Here is a 21,236-nt window from a genome sequence, read left to right on the forward strand (position 1 = left end):
CACTGTTGGGAAATCTTTCAAAGTGACCACCTTTCTTTTTTCCCAGAGTGGCTGGTTGTGGGTACCTGTTCTCCACAAGTGGCTAGAATTTCAGTCTCTCTGAGTATTCCACCGGACTTCGCTTTCCAACCCCATTAATCTCTAAAATACCATGTAATGTAGGTTTGTGCTCCCAGAGCAGATCTCCAGAGCTGGGTGTTCAGCAGTCGTAGGCCTCCACCCTCTCCCTGCTCCATTTCTCTTTCTCCCACCAGTGAGCTGGGGTCAGGGGTATGGCTTGGGTCCCACCGGATTATGACTTTGCTACTTTACCCTTTTCTGTGAGATCTTCTCTTTTCCCCAAATGTAGGCAGTCTGCTGTAGTCTTCTTTCCAGTTGCTCTTACAGGATTTGTTGTATTTGCTATATTTTTGTATTATATGTGGTTTTGGGAGGAAGTTGTCTCACTTCTCACACCGCCATCTTTAAGCCTCGCCTCTTATTCTTTTTAAATGCTCATGACATTCCACAGTATAGACATAATATAGTTAAGACTCTTTTGATGGACATTTACATTCTTTTCAACTTTTCTCTATTATAAACAGGTGCAGTAAACATCCTATATGGTTCCTTGTAAACATGTGTGAATGATTCTGTATACATTTATATTACATTTATGCATTTTTCTCACACTGATCATATGTTTTAAAGGAAATCACCTCTATGATACTATTAATAACCAAAAATAGAATTGGGCTCACAGAGTATCTTCAATTTTTATTTTAACAGATCCTGCCAAACTGCTGTCTAAAATGGTTATACCTATTTGCACTCCTGTCAGCATTACAGGACTACCCATTTCCTCACACCCCTGTAATATATATTAGAAAATCTTCTAATTTTAATAATTTTTTGTTTTTAATATTTTATTATTAATTTTTAATGATACAAATCAGTCACTTGTATTAATTTTTTGGGAGGTTGCTTTGCCCAGAAATCTGTAATTTTTAATATAGTCACATTTATCAATCTTTCCTTTTAGGGCTTTTACAGTTTTCACCTTATTTAAGAATTCTACCCAAAGGGTGAATTCGGTGAAGGTGGGAGTGAAGAAGTCTACTCAAAGGTTATATAATTTTTTTATGTGTTTTTCATAATACTTTCATAAGTTAAAAAACAAGTTTAGATCTTTGATCCATTTGAAATACATTCCCATGAAGGCTATGAAGTAGGAATCTAAATTTTTCAAACAGATAGTGAACTTGCTATTATGTTGATAACCATTAATATTTAATGACCAACACTTACTTGTGTCAGCTACTATTCAATTTAATAACCCCATCTATTAGAGTTGTTTTGAGGATTCAACTAAACATTTTAAATAGGAAGCAAGGAAGGCACCAAATGGTTATGTGGTTTTCTCAATACAGATACTAACTGGTGGACACAGGATTCTCACCCTAGCAAATGATATCTCCACACTACCTGGCCTTCTAATACAATCTCCTTCTCCCACAGCTTTGAAATACCACCTTTATAATATACCAAATTGACATAAATATATAGTTCTGTCTATGGATTTTCTACTGGTCCAATTATCTGTCAATTTTCATACTACCTTGTGATTATTTAAGATATCTAATCTGACTGCATCATCCATCCTAATCAGAATTTTAGTAACTCCCTCTGGAGCACAGGTTTAAGTCTGAACCCTCTAGTATGTTATATAAGTCACCCCGTGCTCCAACTCCTACCTCTGGAGTTTTACATGAGGGTACAGACCCCTTCCCCCCATGTTCTAGTTATAAAAACCTTCTGGCAGTTGTCTGAACAGGTTGCGCACATTAATTCCATGTCTCCATGCTTTTGTTCATATGCTTCCTATGCTTCATTTTCTTACCTCATTTACTGGGCAAGCATCTACTCATTTGTAAAGATTACTCAAACATTACTACCTCTAGCCTTTCTTCCTTCCCCATCCTAACTAAAGAGAAACAAATCATTCTTTCCTCCTATGTGTCCACTCCCTCATACTTTTATCCTAGCATTATTATTTTATAGTATTCATCTATACATTTCTCTTTCCCACCATAATATGAGTACCTTAAGGGCAGAACTATATCTTGTTAAGTACCCAGTGTAACCTTCATAAGTATTTGCTGAGTAAATCTACATAAAGCAATAACCATCAAATTATATGAGCAATCATTTGATTTATAAAAAGATGCAACAAACTTTAAAATGATAAAAATGTCATTTTCACAATATCAAAAAGTGAGTATATTTAAGCATACTCAGCTTGTAACAGAACAAATGGGTGAGTGGAATAACTCATGGTACATCACGTTTAATGAACTGGTAGCAGAGAAAGTTGGTTGAAGGAAGGCAGAGGAACTTTGTTTTTTAAGAATTAGAACCGAGGGGCTCCATAATCATCTGGCATTCGCTCAATGTTGTACCTGATCAGGACAAAAAATTAAATTGGTAAAAAAAAGGTGGGTCCCAAAGCCACCCAAAAACCCATCTTTTACTAATTGCAACATTCTCACCCCAACTGTGAATCCTTTTTTCATTGGCAACACTTTACAGGGATATTATAATGAATGACTTACAGCAAAATGCTGACTTTAATCTCTTTATTCTTTGAAATCAGAAAGGTAACAAGAGGGGGTGCCAGGCACTAAGTGCAGGTAAGCCTACCTCAGCCACCCATCTTCTTTCCACTATTATTGTGTTCTCTGCAGACTGAAAAGCTGGATGTAACAGTCAGCACTGACATGAGAACATCCAAGAAAGATAAAGAGCAGCTTTGGATTTTTATAAGCACGTAGTTGCCTGGATGAGTGTTAATCACATGCAATAAGGTTTTCAAAAAAAAGGTATTTCTGGTCAAAAATATTAACCTGATTTAAATTAGTGCTTTGAATTTAAAGCAACACATCTATTTCTTATATAATTGTAACAATATGAACGTCTGCTTCATTCCTAAATCCTAGCTTTATCTTTTGCCTTTGTTTTTGTTACTTTGTATCATTTCTTCAAATCTGACTATGTAAACATTTGATACAACAATTTTTGTCAAATCTTCTATAACCTAACTTCATTTTTAATTGTTATCAATTATATACAGTTGGCCCTTGAACAATGTGGGGGAAGGGGACCTAACCTCCCCACATAGTCAAAAATCTGCAAGTAACTTTGAACTCCCCCAAAACACAACTAATTGCCTATTGTTGAGTACTAGAAGCCTTACCAATAACATAAACAGTTGATTAACACATATTTTATATATGTATTATATACTGTATTCTTACAATAAATAGGCTAGAGAAAAGAAAATGTTTTCAAATTGTTGCAAATGTCCAAAAAAAAAAAAACCTTCCAGTATATTTATTTGAAAAAAATTGGCATATGTGTGGACCCATGCAGTTCAAACCCACACATTATTCAAAAGTTAACTGTACTTATGATTATTCCCCAAGAGAAAGTTCTCACCTATGGTTAGATATGTACATGATGGGAACTCCAGGGATCTTCCGGATTCTTCGCTTAAGGTCTCGGTCAACCGTGGCCACAATGTAACACTTGTGCTGTTAAGAGACATTAATTGAGCATTCACATAGAGCTCACTGTCTATTTAGCGATACTGGATAATGGGACAACCACTGGCTAGTGTGAAGAATTATTAATTTTCACAGTAAATAACAAAGGAAGGGCTGTAACAATTTGTTCAGTAGCTACTGTGATCTAGGAGCTAATATTTATAAAATATATAACAAACTACCTGGCCTGAATGTAGCTTGAAGAATCTTGAGAGGGAGAAGAGAGAAAAACTAAAAGCTGCAAATTGTTTTTCTATCTCCTAAGTGGAAAGGACTTTCACATTTGAGGCAGACAGTTCCTTGGTTCTGGGAAAACACCCTGAGGGACTTTCTGAATTGCCTTAATTTGGAGGATGCCGCTTTTGCTTTTCCTGGGGTCTCAGAGATTGGGCCTACTCTGAGGCCTCCTACTGATGAAGATACGCTACCTCCTGCCACAAACCCAGTAAAGATTTCCAGGACAGGCTGAGCCTAGCAGCTCTGAAAGCAGTAACATTTGGCTACCAGTTGGGAACCTTTTGTGCCATACTTTACTTCCATCATACCAAAATCTCCTTTTGAGTTTTAGAGAATTGCAGCGTGGTGTCAGCTGTCCTGCAGGACACTAAGGAAAACGCCAGCCCCACCAATGCGATGGAGTGCCTGAAGGGATAGCAGTGTGGTCACCAGAAGATGAGTATCCTTGGTAAAGAGGCTCTTGTCAGAGCAATCAGTAGCAGAAGTTCGTGTGGTGCTTGATAAGGAAGCCAGAAAGGAAGAATCAAAAACCTACTTATTCCAGGATACCTGTGAGACAGCCCCCTGAAAGACTTGACTGTAACTGAGAAATACTTCTGGGCTACAAGTAGGCATGGTGGAGAGGAACCAAATTCCTGCATGGAGAGTAAATGCAAATGGAACCATATTTAGGTTCACAGGAAAGGTGGAATCTGATCTATTACTACATTTATATTCACTCACTTTTAACCATTTTATAGAGAAGATCTGTGGAATAAAATATCAGTAAGTGTTCCAAGCACATCTCCAATAAAGGCAGGTGCTGAGATTTTTAAACCCATGTCTCCTTCTCCTTCCCATGCCTGTTATCTTTCCATTATGGTTAGAGTATACATTTCCAATCCACTTGCTCAAGTAAATGAGGATACCTATGCTTCCTATGAAAAATTTCCATACAAAAATATTACATGTATTTCCATACAAAAAAATAAAATTTTTTTACCATTTATATTCAGATACTTTACTGACCATGAACATTCAGATGATAAATAGTTCACCTTCTTTTTTTAAGCATAAAGTAAATATTCAGAAACTGATGATACCTGAGTCACTCTCTGTACTAAGCAGTCATCTGCATAGGTTCCTTTGTGCGTGCAAGGTAAACGTTCAAATCTTGGGTCTTTGGCGATTCTGCAGGGTTGCAAAAGTGTATTAATGAAAACATTTAGGCAACTGGGTAATTTTCTGAGCCTCAATCAGTAAAGTAAGAGTAACATGATCTATGTGGAGATTTTAAGGCACTCTCCTCCTCCTGAAGGTTATCTTCTAATCAGAAAGACAACGGATAGAGAAGGGAATTAAAGTGTACTGACTGACAGCTGGTGACAAATTATTTCTAAATGATTGATGAAATAAAATGGAGATAAAAATGCTCCAAGCAAAGTGAAGGCAGGCACATCCCAAACAGGGTTCTCTACATGTTAAGGATCTCTAAATTCTGTAAAATTCTGTGGTGCTCAGGGAAGAGCATTCGTGCAGAGGACCGAGAAACAGGGCTGGAAAGGATGGCGGAAGAGGACTTGGAAGTCTCCAATGTCAGGCTGTTAAGTTTGGGCTCCGTGACACAGGTGATAGGGAGCCATTTAAGATTGCTCAGTGACAGAGCGACATGAGCAAAGCTTTTTTGTCTTAGAAAGAGAGCAGACCATGGTGAGGAGGATACACCAGAAGCAGATGGACTGGCTGCTGAGAAGCTAGGTAGGTACCAGTCTAGGCCTGTGTTCTTTTGGTTATCCCTTTCACTTCTGACATCATCAATCTCCTCTTTCCTACTGGCTCTTTCCTAGAAACATACCAACATGTTATAGGATCTTCCCCACCTTAAAAAAAAAATTCCTTCTTTTTACTTATACTTCCTCCTTCAGTTTTCATCCCATTTCTCTGCTTCTCTTCACAGCTAAACCTGGTGCTTCCACTTGGTGCCTCTATTTTCTTCCCTTCTGTTCTTTATTTTTATTATTATTTTTAAACAATTGCCTCTTCCCCCCCTTTTTATTTGAAGTATTTTAAGTATGCAAAAAAGTAAAAGGAATGATGAATACTTTGTACCTCACATCTAGTTAAAGAGATGACACATTATAAATAAAAATGAAGCTCCCCTTCAGTCCATTTTACCTCCCTCAAAGTAACTATTTTTCTAAATTTGGTATTTCTCAGTCCTGTACACATTTTTACTACATATGTAAAATTACATATTACCTGTAAACAATGCAGTATTAATTTGCATGCCATTAAACTTTAGATAAATATGCTCATTTTTTGTTTTACACTGCTTTTGAGATTTATCAATATTGAATCATAACTCTACTTCACTCATTTTTCATGCCCATACAGTATTTCATTCATGAATACCCCACAGTTTATTCATTATCTTCTTAGTGGATCTTTTGGCTGTCTGCAATTTTTGCTACTATATACATAAGAAAATTCCAATACTTGCTTCCAGTATGTGTATGTGAGCCTCTCTATGTCAAGTCCTTTCTTTTTTACTAGAACCCACAGTATGAAACATACATTTTACCTAGCACATAGTAAGCACATATACACACACACACACACACCTATTAAAAGTGGAAAAAGTTCCTTTGACACAATACTCAAACTTTGCTACATGCAATCATGTAATGTAGTTAATCCCTTCTTCCCATCCTCAGCTCCAGGAAATCATTGATATGTATTCTATTACTATAGTTTGCCTTTTCTAGATATTCATATAAATGGAATCACATTTCTGGAGTAATGAAGATGTCTTATTTCATTTCATAACTGTGGACCTTTGCCAAACCCATCAAATTATACAATTAAACTTGGTGAGTTTAATAGGATATAAATTATACCTCTGTAAAAGTCTCTTTATCATACACACACACACAGGTATATCTTGCATTCTGAATGGGTCTTTCTCCCATGCATAATTTTGCAGTATCATGCATTGACCATTTGGAAAATGCTGATTCACTGAATTACATACATCTTCCAAATATTGACACATTTCATTATATAATATAAAAAAATACTCATTAATATCGTCACTCGTTTCTTAACAGAAAGGTCTTTAGTATTGGGAATGTGGTAAGCTCATAATTTCCTAAAACTCTTCACTTAAAAACTCAAATTTTATCATTGGTAATTAACACAGCAAGTCATTTTCCTTGATGTGACACGTTCACCGCACTAATTATTTTTGAAAAAGTACCTGCCAAATACCAAAGCCTGAAAAATCAGTGCTTGTCAGTTGTTCTTCACATAAAAACAATATTCCATGAAAAAGCAGCTGGTTCAGCTCACAACTCAAACAAGCACACAAATGCTTTTCAGATAATGTTCAATCTTTGCAATGCAGCAAAGCGCTTTATTTGTACCTCACATTTCATCACAAGGAATGCTGATGTGTATACTCCAGGGTTGAGATTTAACAAAGTTAATAAATTTTACTCTTCATCAAGGATAATCTTAAGTGACTGGCTTATTTTTTTAACTGCCACTGGGTGGCAATGAAGAAAAGAACAACTCCTAGCATTATTTGGGCACACTGCCTTGATTTGTACAAAAGTACCAGCATTTCTGCCATTAATACAAATGTCAACACAGTGACAAAAGCAATGTCTTGGTATTATTATGAAAGTAATTTTGCAAACTCCCTGCAAAAGTCTCTCAGATTCCTAGGTGTCCACAGACCACAGTTGTGGGACCATGTCTCTAAACTCAAGGGTACTTTCTAGAGTAAACTAGAAACTTAGAATATGACTCTTTTAAGTATGAGATTCTGGAGGAGATATCTAGATAACAAACTAATAGAAAGACACTTTCTAATTGAAAATATAGGGGAAGTTGAAAGGAGGCCCACAGGACTAATGATTAAGTAACTTAGTTAAAAAAGATCCAGCTTGGGCATAAAACCCACAGGGCATAAATCTGCAAAGAAGTAAAAAGCTAACCTTTTCAAACAATATGGCTTCTCTCTCACTTACCAACTTTACATTTCCCTGTATGGCCCCGGAAGATGACTGGTTAGCCAGAGATGGGTAAGATTCCTCAAGGGAGGAACAACCTAAGACAGGCACAGTCGCAGGGGGGGCCATCAGGTGAGAAATTGGGGATCAACAGAGGTGAGGCTTAGACCTCACCCCCCATTTTGAGAGAAATCTTCTGTATCCGTGGATGTTTTGTTGCCCTTGTCTAGCTTGGATTAATACTTAGCCTATAGGCACACACCTGATCATCTACATTTGCCTTCTTACAGCACTAAACTATGTTTTCTACCTTTATCTTGCATCTACCTACCACTTCAGCATTTTATTTAAAAAAATAATAATAATAATAGTAATAATAAGGGAGAAATGTGGGATTCACATATAAATCAAGTATAAAAATCAAATGAATATTCATATCTGACCTGATTGTTTATAGTTCATAATGCGTGATCAAAACCGAAAGTTTCTGTGATGACTGCCCTTGTACTGTTCACCATGTAAGAACTTATTCACTATGTAAGAATTTGAACTTGTTCATTGTGCTTCAGAAGATCGGAGACTGATGAGAATTAGGCTTGGGGTTGATTAATGATTGTGCATTGAGTCCCCTGTACAGAATTTTATTGTGGTTAACTGTTAACAACCATTTGATCAATAAATATGAGAACTGCCCTCTCAAAATAAGTAAATAAATAAATAAATAAATAAGATCCAGCTTAAAAATCTCTAACCTTCAAAACTTTGCTTTCTTAATCATATAGTAAACTAGTTTTACATGATTCATTTAAGCTAATCATCCAAGAAATCTTTGGATAGCAACAGATGAAGGAAGGTCAAAAGAATCTTTAGTATACCAATCTAGAACAAACCAGCTCCTTCCTACCTTAGAGCCACTCGATACTTTTGTCCCAGTTTCTCAATTTCAGCCATTACACAGTCAGTTATACAAGGGATACCTGCCAGGAGAAAAAAATACACATTAGTAACAAAATCTGTGAAGAAACTGACTTTATTCTCTCTGAATTCTATCCTATGTAGAGTCTTTAAAAGACCCATAAGACTCTGGAATGACAGGAGAATAAGCACACTGAAATGAATAGTAAGAAGTAGAGGAAAATAAAATCCCTATCGATAAACAAATCTAGAAGGGTCCAACCCTATACCACAGATTCTGTAAAGTTATCTGTTATAAACATATCTGGGAAAAAAATATAAGCTAGATCCCTGCCATTCTTTATATACTAAAATAAAATCTAGAGAGTGTGTTGAAAGATGGTGGCATAAGAAGTGAGGCAGAAACCTCTTCCCAAAACCACATATAATATGAAAATACAGCAATTACAACTAATTGTAAAACAGTGACCAGAAAGAAGATTGCAATAGCTGGCCTACATCTGGGAGGAAATGAAAAAACCAGACTTCATGGAAAAGGGTAAAGTACCAAAGCTATGATCCATTGGGAACCGAGCCCTTCCCCCACCACAGCTCACCTGTGGGAGGAAGAGAAACAGAGCGGAGAGGGAATAGAAGCCTGGGACAACTAAATACCCAGCCCTGGAGATCTATTCCAGGAGCACAAACCCACATTGTATGGTGCTCTGGAGATTAGAGGGATTGGAAAGCAAAGTCAGGCAGAATACTTGGAGAGTGAGATTCCAGCCACTATGGAGAACAGGTTGCCACAACCAGGGACTCTGGGACAAAGAAAGGTGGGCACGTTGAAAGACTTCCCAACAGTGAGAGGGCTGTTAAAGGGGCAAGGATTACACAGAGGTTGCTGCTCAGAAGGGACAGGTGGACAAAAATCATCCCAGCACACTCAGCCCAAGCAGGTTGGGAACTTTCAGGAGCTTCAGGTGCTCCATCCCGCTGGCTGGCAACGCAGCCCTGAGGCGCCCCACCATGATACTCAGCCTGTCGCTCCTTCCTCCTGGCCCACACCTGCACACAAACATGCTGCTCCTTCCATTGTGCCAGGCCAGCCAGAGGGCAGCCCCACCTACCGCAGCTTTAGGAGCTTAACAAGAGGCTGCTCCCTGTGCACTCGGCACACTGGCCCTGGCAGTGGAGGCAGGCACTGGACCAGGAAGCAGGAAGGAACTCTTTATTCTCTGTAGGCAGTGGCATGGCTTGACTGTGACCCTCACCACAGCTCCAGGCCAGCTGGAAGGCAGACCTGCCTACAACAGCTATACAGGGTCATATCACAGAAGCTTCTTCCTGCGTGCATGGCTCACTGGCCCTGACAGTGGAGGTAGGCACTGTGGCTGGCAAGCAGGAAGGAGCTCTTGCCTCCTGGCACGCACCAGCACCACTTGTCTGCAACCCCCGCAACTGGTCCAGATGCTAGGCAGCTCTGAAGAGCAGAGCTTCTGGGTACTAGAGGGTGCCGCCTATACAAAGCTAGTGTTCCACATTACCCAGTAGGATTATGAGAAGTAAGAAGAACCTGGTTCGATCCAAAATCCCTCAAACACCAGAAAGAGGGCTCAATGAAACTGAAATCACCTATCATCCTGAAAAAGATTTCAAAATAAAAATCATAAACATGCTAATGGAGCAACAGAAAAATATTCAAGATCTAAGGAACAAATTTGAGAGAGAGACAGACACTTTGAAAAATACAGTATCTGAAATGAAACATACAATGGAGGAATTTAAGAGCAGACTAGAAGAGAGAGAGATGGTAAATGGAATAGAAATTAGAGAAGAAGAATATAAAGAAGCTGAGGCACAAAGAGAAAAATTAATCTCTAGGAACAAAAGAATAAGAAGACAACTCCCTGATCAACCAAACGGAACAAATTTCACACTATAGGGCTAGCAGAAGAAGAGAGAGAAAAAGGGATAGAAAGTGTCTCTGAAGAAATAATTGCTGAAAACTTCCCCAATCTGGGGAAGGAAATAGTCTCTCACGCCATGGAAGTGCACAGATCTCCCAACATAAGAGATCCAAGAAAGACAATGAGACATATAAAGACTATAATGGCAAAGATCAAGGACAAGGACAGAGTATTAAAAGAAGCCAGAAGGAAAAAAAAGATTACCTACAAAGGAAAACCCATCAGGCTTTCATCAGCTTTCTCAGCAGCAACCTTACAGGCCAGAAGGGAGTGGCATGATATATTCAATGCAGTGAAACAGAAAGGTCTCAAACCAAGAGTACTCTGTCCAGCAAGATTATCATTTAAATTTGAAAGGACTAAACGATTCCCAGATAAGCAAAAGTTCAGGGAATTTACCTCCCCAAAAACATCTCTACAGTATATTTTAAAGGGACTGCTCTAGATGGAAGTATGCCTAAGGTTAAATAGCTGTCACCAGAGAAAATAAAACCACAGCAAAGGAAGTAGACCAATTAATTACTAAGCAAATGCAAAATTAAATCAGCTACCCACAAAATCAGTCAAGGAATACACAAAGAGTGCACAATATGACACCTAACATACAAAGAGTGGAGGAGGAAGAAAAAGAAGGGAGAGAGAAAAAAGAATCATCAGACTATGTTTATAATAGTGTAATAAGTGAGTTAAGTTAGAATGTTAGATACTAAAGAAGCTGCCCTTGAAGCTTTGGTAACCATGATTCCAAAGTCTGCAATGGTAATAAGTACATATCTATCGATAATCACCCTAAACATAGTGGACTGAATGCACCAATCAAAAGACAAAGAGTTACAGAATGGATAAAAAAGCAAGACCAGCTATATGCTGCCTACAAGAGACTCACTTCAAACCCAAAGACATGCACAGACTAAAAGTGAAGGGATGGAAAAAGATATTTCATGCAAATAATACAGAAAGTAAAGCAGGAGTAGCAGTACTTGTATCAGACAAATAGACTTCAAAACAAAGAAAGTAACAAGAGACAAAGAAGAACATTACATAATGATAAAGGGGTCAGTCCAACAAGAGGGCATAAACATTATAAATATCTATGTACCCAACACAGGAGCACCTACATAAATAAAACAAATACTAACAGAATTAAAGGGGGAAATAGAATGCAATGCATTAAGAGTCTTCAACATACCACTCACGCCAAAGGACAAATCAACCGGACAGAAAATAAGTAAGAACCCAGAGGCACTGAACAACACATTAGAACAGATGGATCTTATAGACATCTACAGAACACTGCACACAAAAGGAGCAGGATACACATCCTTCTCAAATACACATGGAACATTTTCCAGAATAGACCACATACTAGGCCACAAAAAGAACCTCAGCAAATTTTTAAAAAATTGAAATTGTACCAAAAAACTTCTCAGATCACAAAGGCATAAAACTAGAAATAAATTGTATAAAGAAAACAAAAAGACTCACAAACACATGGAGCCTTAACAACATGCTCCTAAATAATCAATGAATCAATGACCAAATTAAAACAGAGATCAAGCAATATATGGAGATAAATGAAAACAACAGCACAACGCCCCATCTTCTGTGGGACACAGTGAAGGCAGTTCTAAGAGGAAAGTATATAGCAGTCCAGGCCTATTTAAAGAAGGAAGAACAATCCCAAATGAATAGTCTAAATTCACAATTATTGAAATTGGAAAAAGAAGAACAAATGAGGCCCGAAGTCAGCAGAAGGAGGGACATAATAAAGATCAGAGAATAAAATTGCGAAGAAAAAACTAGAAAAAGTTAATAAAACCAAGAGCTGGTACGTTGAGAAAATAAACAAAATAGATAAACGCCTAGCCAGACTTATTAAGAAAAAAAGAGAATCTATACACATAAAGAGAATCAGAAATGAGAATGAAATATCACCACAGAAATAAAAATAATTATTAGAGAGTACTATGAAAAATTGCATGGTGACAAACTGGATAACCTAGAAGAAATGGACAACTTTCTAGAAAAACACAACCTTCCAAGACTAACCCAGAAAGAAAGAGACAATCTATACAGACCAATTACCAGCAATGAAATTGAATTGGTAATCAAAAAACTACCCAAGAACAAAACCCCCGAGCAAGACGGATTCACTGCTGAATTTTATCAGACATTTAAAGAAGACATAATACCCATTCTCCTTAAAGTTTTCCAAAAAAAAGAAGAGGAGGGAATACATCCAAACTCATTCTATGAAGCCAGCATCACTTTAATACCAAAACCAGGCAAAGAAACCACAAAAAAAGAAAACTACAGACCAGTATCTCTGATGAATATAGATGCAAAAATACTCAGCAAAATATCAGCAAACCGAATTCAAAAATACATCAAGAGGATCATACATCATAATCAAGTGGGATTCAGCCCAGGGATGCAAGGATGGTACAACATTCAAAAATCTATCATCATCCACCACATCAACAAAAAGAAGGACGAAAACCACATGATCATCTCCACAGATGCTGAAAAAGCATTTGACAAAATTCAACACCCATTCATGATAAAAACTCTCAACAGAATGGGTATAGAGGGAAAGTACCTCAACATAATAAAGGCCATATATGACAAACTGACAGCCAACATCATACTTAACAGTGAAAAGCTGAAAGCTTTTCCTCAAAAATTGGGAACAAGACAAGAAAGCCCACTCTCCCCACTTTTATATTCAACACAGTACTGGAGGTCCTAGCCACGGCAATCAGACAACACAAAGAAATAAAAGGCATCCAGATTGGTAAGGAAGAAGTCAAACTGTCCCTGTTTGCAGATGACATGATATTGTACACAAAAACCCTAAAGAAACCACTTGAATAGCATCTTACTAAGTTGATGGACAGTGACTGTAATGCTTATGTGGTGGGGACTTGATAATGGGGGCAATCTAGTAACCACAATGTTGCTGATGGAATTGTATATTAATGATACCAAAAAAAAAAAAAAAAAAAAGAGAACCCCCTCCAAACTACTAGTTCTAATATCTGAATTCAGCAAAGTGGCAGGATACAAAATTAATACACAGAAAGCTGTTGCATTCCTATCACTAACGATGAACTAGCAGAAAGAGAAATCAGGAAAACAATTCCATTCACAATTGCATCAAAAAGAATAAAATACCTAGGAAAAAACCTAACCAAGGAGGTGAAAGACCTATACCCTGAAAACTACAAGACACTCTTGAGAGAAATTAAAGAGGTCACTAATAAATGGAAATACATCCCATGCTCTTAGGTAGGAAGAATTAATATTGTCAAAATGGCCAACTTGCCTAAAGGAATCTACAGATTCAGTGCAATCCCTAATCAAAATACTAACAGCACTCTTCAACAAACTAGAACAAATAGTTCTGAAATTCATATGGAACCACAAAAAGGCCTGAATAGACAAAGCAATCCTGAGAAGGAAGAATAAAGCTGGGAGGATTACACTCCCCAACTTCAAGCTCTACTACAAAGCCACAGTAATCAAAAGAATTTGGTACTGGCACAAGAACAGACCCATAGACCAGTGGAATAGAACAGAGAGTCCAGACAAAAACCCACACATATATGGCCAATTAATATATGATAAAGGAGCAATAGATATACAACAGGGAAACGACAGCCTCTTCAACAACTGGTGTTGGCACAAAACTGGATTACTGTCTAACTTCATACACAAAAAGTTAAATTCAAATGGATCAAAAACCTGAATATAAGTCATGAAACCATAAAACTCTTAGAAGAAAACATACACAAAAATATCTTGAATATAAAGATGAGCAACTTTTTTCTTAACACAGCTCTTTGAGCAAGGCAAACAAAAGCAAAAATGAACAAATGGGACTACATCAAGCTAAAAACCTTCTGTACAGCAAAGGACACCATCAGAAGAACAAAAAGGCATCCTACAGTATGGGAGAATATATTTGTAAACGGTATATCCAATAAGGGCTTAACATCCAAAATATATAAAGAACTCACATACCTCAACACCCAAAAAGAAAATAACCTGATTTAAAAAATAGACAGAGGATATGAAGGGACAATTCTCCTTCATTCAAGAAGAAATTCAAGAAGAAACTCAGATGGCCAACAGACACATGAAAAGATGCTCTACATTGCTAATTATCAGGGAAATGCAAATTAAAATCACAATGAGATATCACCTCACACCAGTTAGGATGGCCAATATCCAAAAGACAAGGAACAACAAATGCTGGCGAGGATGCGGAGAAAGGGGAACCCTTCTACACTGCTGGTGGGAATGTGAATCAGTTCAACCATTGTGGAAAGCAGTATGGAGGTTCCTCAAAAATCTCAAAATAGAAATACCATTTCACCCAGGAATTCCACTCCTAGGAATTTATCCAAAGAAAAGAAGATCACAGATTCAAAAAGACATAGACACCCCTATGTTTGTCACAGTAGTATTTACAATAGCCAAGACATGGAAGCAACATAAATGTCCATCAGTAGATGAATGCGTAAAGAAGATGTGGTACATATACACAATGGAATATTATTCAGCCATAAGAAGAAAACAAATCCTACCATTTGCAACAACATAGATGGAGCTAGAGGGTATTATGCTCAGTGAAATAAGCCAGGCAGAGAAAGACAAGTGCCAAATGATTTCACTCATTTGTGGAGTATAACAACAAAGAAAAAAACTGAAGGAACAAGACAGCAGCAGATTCACAGACCCCAAGAAGGGACTAGCAGTCACCAAAGGGAAATGGGGTGGGGAGGACGGGAGGGAAGGGAAAGAGAAGGGGATTAAGGGGTATTATAATTAGCACAAATAATGTAGGGGTGGCACGGGGAAGGCAGTATAGCACAGAGAAGACAAGTAGTGACTCTATAGCATCTTATTACACTGATGGACAGTAAAGTAATAAGGGTATGAGGGGGGGACTTGATAGTAGGGGTAAATGGAGTAACCACAATGTTGCTTATATGAAACCTTCATAAGATTGTGTATCAATGATATCTTAATAATAAAAAAAAGTACCAGCAATCCATTTCTGGAGTTAGAAAAATGAATACCTAAGTACATGTGAAAATACCACAAAAGAATAGATAGGACAACACAGAAAACATAAAATAAAATAAAATCTAGATGGAAAAAAATTTATATGTGAACCAAAAGAAACCATGAAATGAACCAGAAAATGTATTATTTGACCACATAAAAATATAAAACTTGTTTGACTATCAAACAAAAGGTCATATTAAAGTAAAATGATAACCTGGGAAAAATATTTCTACACATTTGTCAAAGGGCTAATGTCCTTAATACATAAAGGACTTCTAATAATAATTTAGAATTATATGCTATTTGTCAGACAGTATGATAAGAATTTACAAGGATTACCTCATTTAATTTACATAACAATTTCTATCAGGTAGTATTGTTATTACTGTTATCATCCCCATTTTATAGATGAGGAACCTGAGGCACAAAGAAATAATTAGATAGCAAATGGCAAAGCCAAGATTTGGACAGAGACCATCAGGCTACAGACTGGGTTCTTTTCTTTCTTAAGTTTGCTTTTTTTAAAATTTATATATATATATATTTATTATTTTGGTATCACTAATACACAATTGCATGAGCAACACTGTGATTACTAGCTTCCCCCATTATTACCAGTCCCCACCACCAGACTGGGTTCTTAACTACCATGCTGCAAATCAGTTCACAGAAGACATGCAAATGGTCAATGATCATAAAGATGCTCAATCTCACTCCTAATTGAAAAGACATAAACTGAAATAAAACTTCATTTTCTACTTATTAGAGTGGCAGCGATTAAACAGATGAAAATACCTAGTACCGAGGAAACAGGTATTTTCACACTAGTTTAGTAAGTATATAAATTCGTGTAACTATGTTAGGGCATTTTGCAGTATCTGGTAAAAAAACAAAACAAAACATAATCCTTGATATTGTAATACAGTTTCTATAAAATGCATTCTAAAGAAAAACTCCCCCCTAATACACAGACATATTCGCAAAGATATTCACAACAGCCTTGTTTATAGTAGGGTAGAAACTGGAAATAATCCAAATGTTTACTTGGGTAATATTTTTTAAAAATTATATGTTAGAAATACTATGTGTAACTTTAAAAAATGAAGTATATCTATGTATACTAACAGAAAAACATTCAAGCTAACTCTTCAATGTAAAAAGCACAGAGAAATGGATTAATAACGTGATCTATCCATATTATGGAATATTATCTGGTAATAAAAAGAAATGATGTACTATTAACACGCTTTAACATGAATCACCCTTGAAAATATTATGTTAAATATCATGATGCTGTTTTAATGAAATGTCCAGAATAGGCAAATCCATAGAGACAGAAAGCAACTGGTGGTTACCTAGGGGTGGTGAAAATGGGAAGGGTTGAGTGATGTTGGCTAGAGGGCTCAGAGTTTCTTTTTGGGTAATGAAAATGTTCTAAAGTTGACTACGATACACTAAAAGCCATTGAATCATACATTTTACATGAGTGAATTTTACAGTATATACTGAATTTTATCTCAAAGCTGTTCTAAAAAAGCACAATATAAACATATAATTTATGATGATCCACTGTCATTAATAAAATGAAAATAACTTCCATTCCACAGAGACTATAAATTATTTTAAAATCTGCCCCTCTTTGAAGAAAGGCATCATACGGAATTTTCATTTTTTTATGCTAGATTTAATTTTCAAGTACATTAATACTTCAGAAAGCAGACAAAACTTTTAAACTAAAATACAATGCCCAGAAGAAAAAGCACTTGTAAAATGGAGTATGAAGTCAGTACGATCAGACAGTCATGGAATCAGGGGGCAATATGCCCCTTCAGAGGATCACTTTCACAGCCTTGTGACAGTGAAGCAAGCAAGAGCTTTTTCATTTGGAGCGAGGAAGTGAGTCCAGGAAGATCACTCTAAAGAGAAGCAAAGTAACAGGGAAGCGTACTCATGGGCAGAAAAGAAAGCTGGTGGGAAGGTAATTCCCCTTCCTTGCTGGAATATCATGTGGAAATGAAACAGGAGCTATGAAAAGGTCAAAGGGGCATCTTCAAGGCAAGAGGAAGATAAAGGCCTTCCTTTAGGTATCTTGATACACTAAACTTAGAGTCACTTTTTGTATTTGTTAATTTTAGGCATTAAAGAGTTTAGTTTTCTTACCCTTCACAAAGCCCTTACCCCATCATCCTACCTAGGTTTAATAAATCAACATATTTGCATTATCATCACTCTAAAAGTTGCTCATTATATAGCATTCTTTAAAGATTCAAGAAAGAGGAACACATTTTTTATTTCGATTCCTATTTATTCTCTATGCCAAAGTACAGGTCTAATTTTCATTTATAGCTAACTAGATGACTGGAAAATACATGAATAAACCCATCACAAAATGCAACAGATCTCACAATTAGGAATTTTTTTTCCTACTCATGGTAGTGAGGGAAGATCATCTGGAGGGGACACCAAATACACAAGGGAAATCTACTAATGGTAAACTGCAAACCTAGTGGAAGTAAACTACACCTCAGGTTCTTTGTGTTAAAAGTAATATGAAACTGAATAAACTTAGGAATCACCAACCATAACCACTTAGGGTTCTATGATTATAAATGCCAAATGTCTTATTTAGCTTTTCCACACTGGAGTGGAATGAAGATGTTTCTGCTTTAACTTAAAAGATATATATGCTGAAAAATATAAATTTTCAACTATACAGAATTTAAAATCCAGAATTCTGAAACAGAAAACTCCCCTTCTATGTTCAAAATTCATGTCCATAAAGATAGTCAAAGCATGCTGTGTTTTCTGAATTGTGGAAGTTTAATTATTCCCAAATTTGCATATTTTTTAATTCACTGCAAATGTTCACTGCTATGGTAAGCAAATTAAATGGCCAGCAATTCAGTTAACTATAACTCTATTCCTCTCTTTTCATGTATTTGGATAAGTATGACTATTATTAAAAGTACGGTACTCACACTTGGCATACAGACAGTCCATCATTGACTGCACTAAGTCCAGTTTGGCTTTAATGGAAAAGTTGATAAAGTTGGTATCAACCAGGATGTGGTAAGGTGGGCCCAGCTGTGTGTTATACTGGAAGAATAGGCAGGAAGGGTGTTGGGGGCTGAAGGAAAAAGACACAAAACACAAAGTAATGTCTACAGTGATACTTAATATCAACACAAAAAACAGTTTGGAACAGTTTACTATAGATTAAGCTCCTTTTTCTTTGTTAATTGGGAATAAATCCTAGTAAATTCTGTGATAATATATTCATCACCAATCTAGGGCAAAAAGAAAAAAAATCAAGAAAATGTGATAAGGTTTCATGAAGTTAAATGCATTTAAGAGAATCTTTATTCTAAAAATATGTTACTATTTTTGGTGATACATTCTCTCTCTTATGAAATGCTGGTGTGTTAAACAATGGCGATTACTTCTTTTGAAAGATTCTTGACAAAGAAAAAAAATTAATAATCTGAGATTTAATACCTGATATTTTAGGGGAAATTGCACTGCTCCATGAAATCCAAAAACCTTCAAACATTTGAACTGGTATATGTTCATCAATATCACTTTAGCATAGTTGTGCCATACTTAAAAATGATAGAAAATCAGAGCAGGGAAGCCTGAATTTCTAAGAGGTCTATGGTTTCAGAATGTCTCTTCTAGTTTTAAAGGAAAACTTGAAATTTTTTATTACTCACACTTCTCTTTCCTTGAGTGCACTGGGATCTTTCTTTTCTTTCTTTTTAGGTTTTAATCGATCCTTCTCTTTACTAGGAAAAGAAAAGCAAAATAAATGCAGGGGAGAAGACAAAACCAGAGTAGTTATAATTTCATTAAAAATTAAAAGTTTTTTTTTGGTCTATAGAGAAAATCCCACTTTCTGACTGCTTTATATTAATATCAGCATACACTTTTTGAGCAGTTATACAAATAACTGGAAAGTAGAATGGAAATAATAATCAGTAAAATATGACAAAATTAAAAATCTCTGGCTAATAATCCATTAAAATTGTTATTTGGTAAATAAATGTGGGCTATACTATCATACCTTTCTTAGAAGCTCTCAACCAGGATCAAAATCCAACTCAAAGCAGTGTATAAATAGGCTGACATTTACATTCTGAAGACTCAGATGCTTCAACACTGGGGTTAAAGGGTTCCCCCTTAGGTCTCTTACATAAGGCTAATATGTAACAATACACAAACAAAATTTAACCCTTAAGTGGAAATAACTTATTAATGGGGCAAGTTTCCTAAAAATTACATAATAAATACATACTAAGGGCTGAGAATACCCTAACTCTGATTCCTTTGTTCTGTGGCTTTTCTAGGGCAGTGACAATTTTTTTTTTTTAATTTTTCATATTGAAGTACATACAATAAAATGCACAAATCCTAGTGTACAGTGTTCTGAGGCTCTTAAAAACACGAAAACCAGTCCTTATTTAATAACTTTGACCATTTTTCACTGAAGCAGGGAAGCTATTTAGGTTCTCCTTATAATAGGGAATATCACTCCCCTCTTCTTCTCCAGTGTTCTGGATTCTTATAAAATTTATAAAATGGAGACACCTAGGTGTTTTCCCATTCTTTCTTTAAAAAATATTGGAATGTCAGGCGCTGGAGACACAGGACACACATGGTCTCTGACCTCACTGTTTTTCAATAATTATAAGACAAACACTTTTTCCTGGGGAATGTAGTAATGAAATGGCAAGAACATGAAGATAATTCTACCTACCTCAGAGAACTGTTAGGAGGCTTAAATGTGATATGGCACATAAAGTACATAAAAATGGCAGAACGTGAATACTTAACAAATATTTAATTTCTATCTCCCCAGTGTAATCGCTCAGCAGCAGAGTACTATACACTGGGCTTCTATCCCATGCTATATAAAATCCAAGACACAATAATTAAAAGTAAACACAAAATAACAACAAAAACTTGCACTACTTATCCCCTCGTTGACTCCTATTATCTCTGGGAAGTCTATGAACCCAGTGGATTCCAGACACTCACAGCCTCTGATCTCTGAGACTAAGCATTCGCTTCATGGTCGCATACTTCCTTGCTTTCTTTTGCTTCCCCTTAAAACGGAAATTTTAGAGTTAAAATAGTTGAAATACATTGCATATTGAGTTCCTTCTTTTGTCCATTCCCTTCCCCTCTTCGCTCAATTACTCTTACCCTCTCTGCCCCAATCCCGCCCTCTCCCCACTTCTAGGGGATAACAGGCACCGCTTGGAGCAGTTCAAGAGCTAAGACCAGAAAGAATATAAGCAAGAGGAATGTGGCGGAAATTCGGCTAAAGACTGACTCCTTCAATCTCCGCCCAAATTGTGGTCTAACAATGTCCTTTCTCCAACCCCTTTCTCACCATGTTCACGCCGTATTCTCGTTTCTTCCGGAATCCTCAACGACGCCAAATTTTTGCGTCATCTTCATACCGCTTCCGGCAAAGGATAGCCCGGAAG

General features: G+C 36.6%; 1 protein-coding gene across 3 annotated transcripts; it reads right to left on the minus strand.

Annotated features, from left to right (window-relative positions):
* Positions 1–2,310: 2,310 nt before the first annotated feature.
* On the minus strand, positions 2,311–21,208 carry FCF1 (FCF1 rRNA-processing protein). 3 transcript variants are annotated; one of them, XM_036913187.2, is made up of 9 exons: positions 21,140–21,208; positions 20,782–20,849; positions 19,458–19,529; positions 18,726–18,874; positions 8,715–8,787; positions 4,901–4,988; positions 4,368–4,453; positions 3,475–3,569; positions 2,311–2,438 (listed from the first exon to the last, which is right to left on the minus strand). In XM_036913187.2, exons 1-9 carry the CDS (start codon positions 21,140–21,142, stop codon positions 2,383–2,385), a joined length of 690 nt encoding a protein of 229 aa, XP_036769082.1. In that variant the 5' UTR covers positions 21,143–21,208; the 3' UTR covers positions 2,311–2,382. The 3 variants fall into 3 exon arrangements, with proteins under 3 accessions (XP_036769082.1, XP_036769084.1, XP_036769083.1); XM_036913189.2 differs by lacking the exon at positions 4,368–4,453; XM_036913188.2 differs by lacking the exons at positions 20,782–20,849; positions 21,140–21,208 and adding an exon at positions 20,501–20,752.
* Positions 21,209–21,236: the final 28 nt, after the last annotated feature.

The sequence above is a fragment of the Manis pentadactyla genome, chromosome 11 (assembly GCF_030020395.1).
Source record: "Manis pentadactyla isolate mManPen7 chromosome 11, mManPen7.hap1, whole genome shotgun sequence".
Taxonomy (NCBI): domain Eukaryota; kingdom Metazoa; phylum Chordata; class Mammalia; order Pholidota; family Manidae; genus Manis; species Manis pentadactyla.

Bases quoted from the DNA above. Each gene is read 5' to 3' on its own strand.
- FCF1 (XM_036913187.2), bottom strand. The intron at 19,530-20,781 runs GTGAGTGTCTGG...TTCTTTTCCTAG, and splicing joins AGTCTCAGAGATCAGAGGCT to TAAAGAGAAGGATCGATTAA. The intron at 4,454-4,900 runs GTATCATCAGTT...CTCTCCATGCAG, and splicing joins TAGTACAGAGAGTGACTCAG to GAATTTGGTTCCTCTCCACC.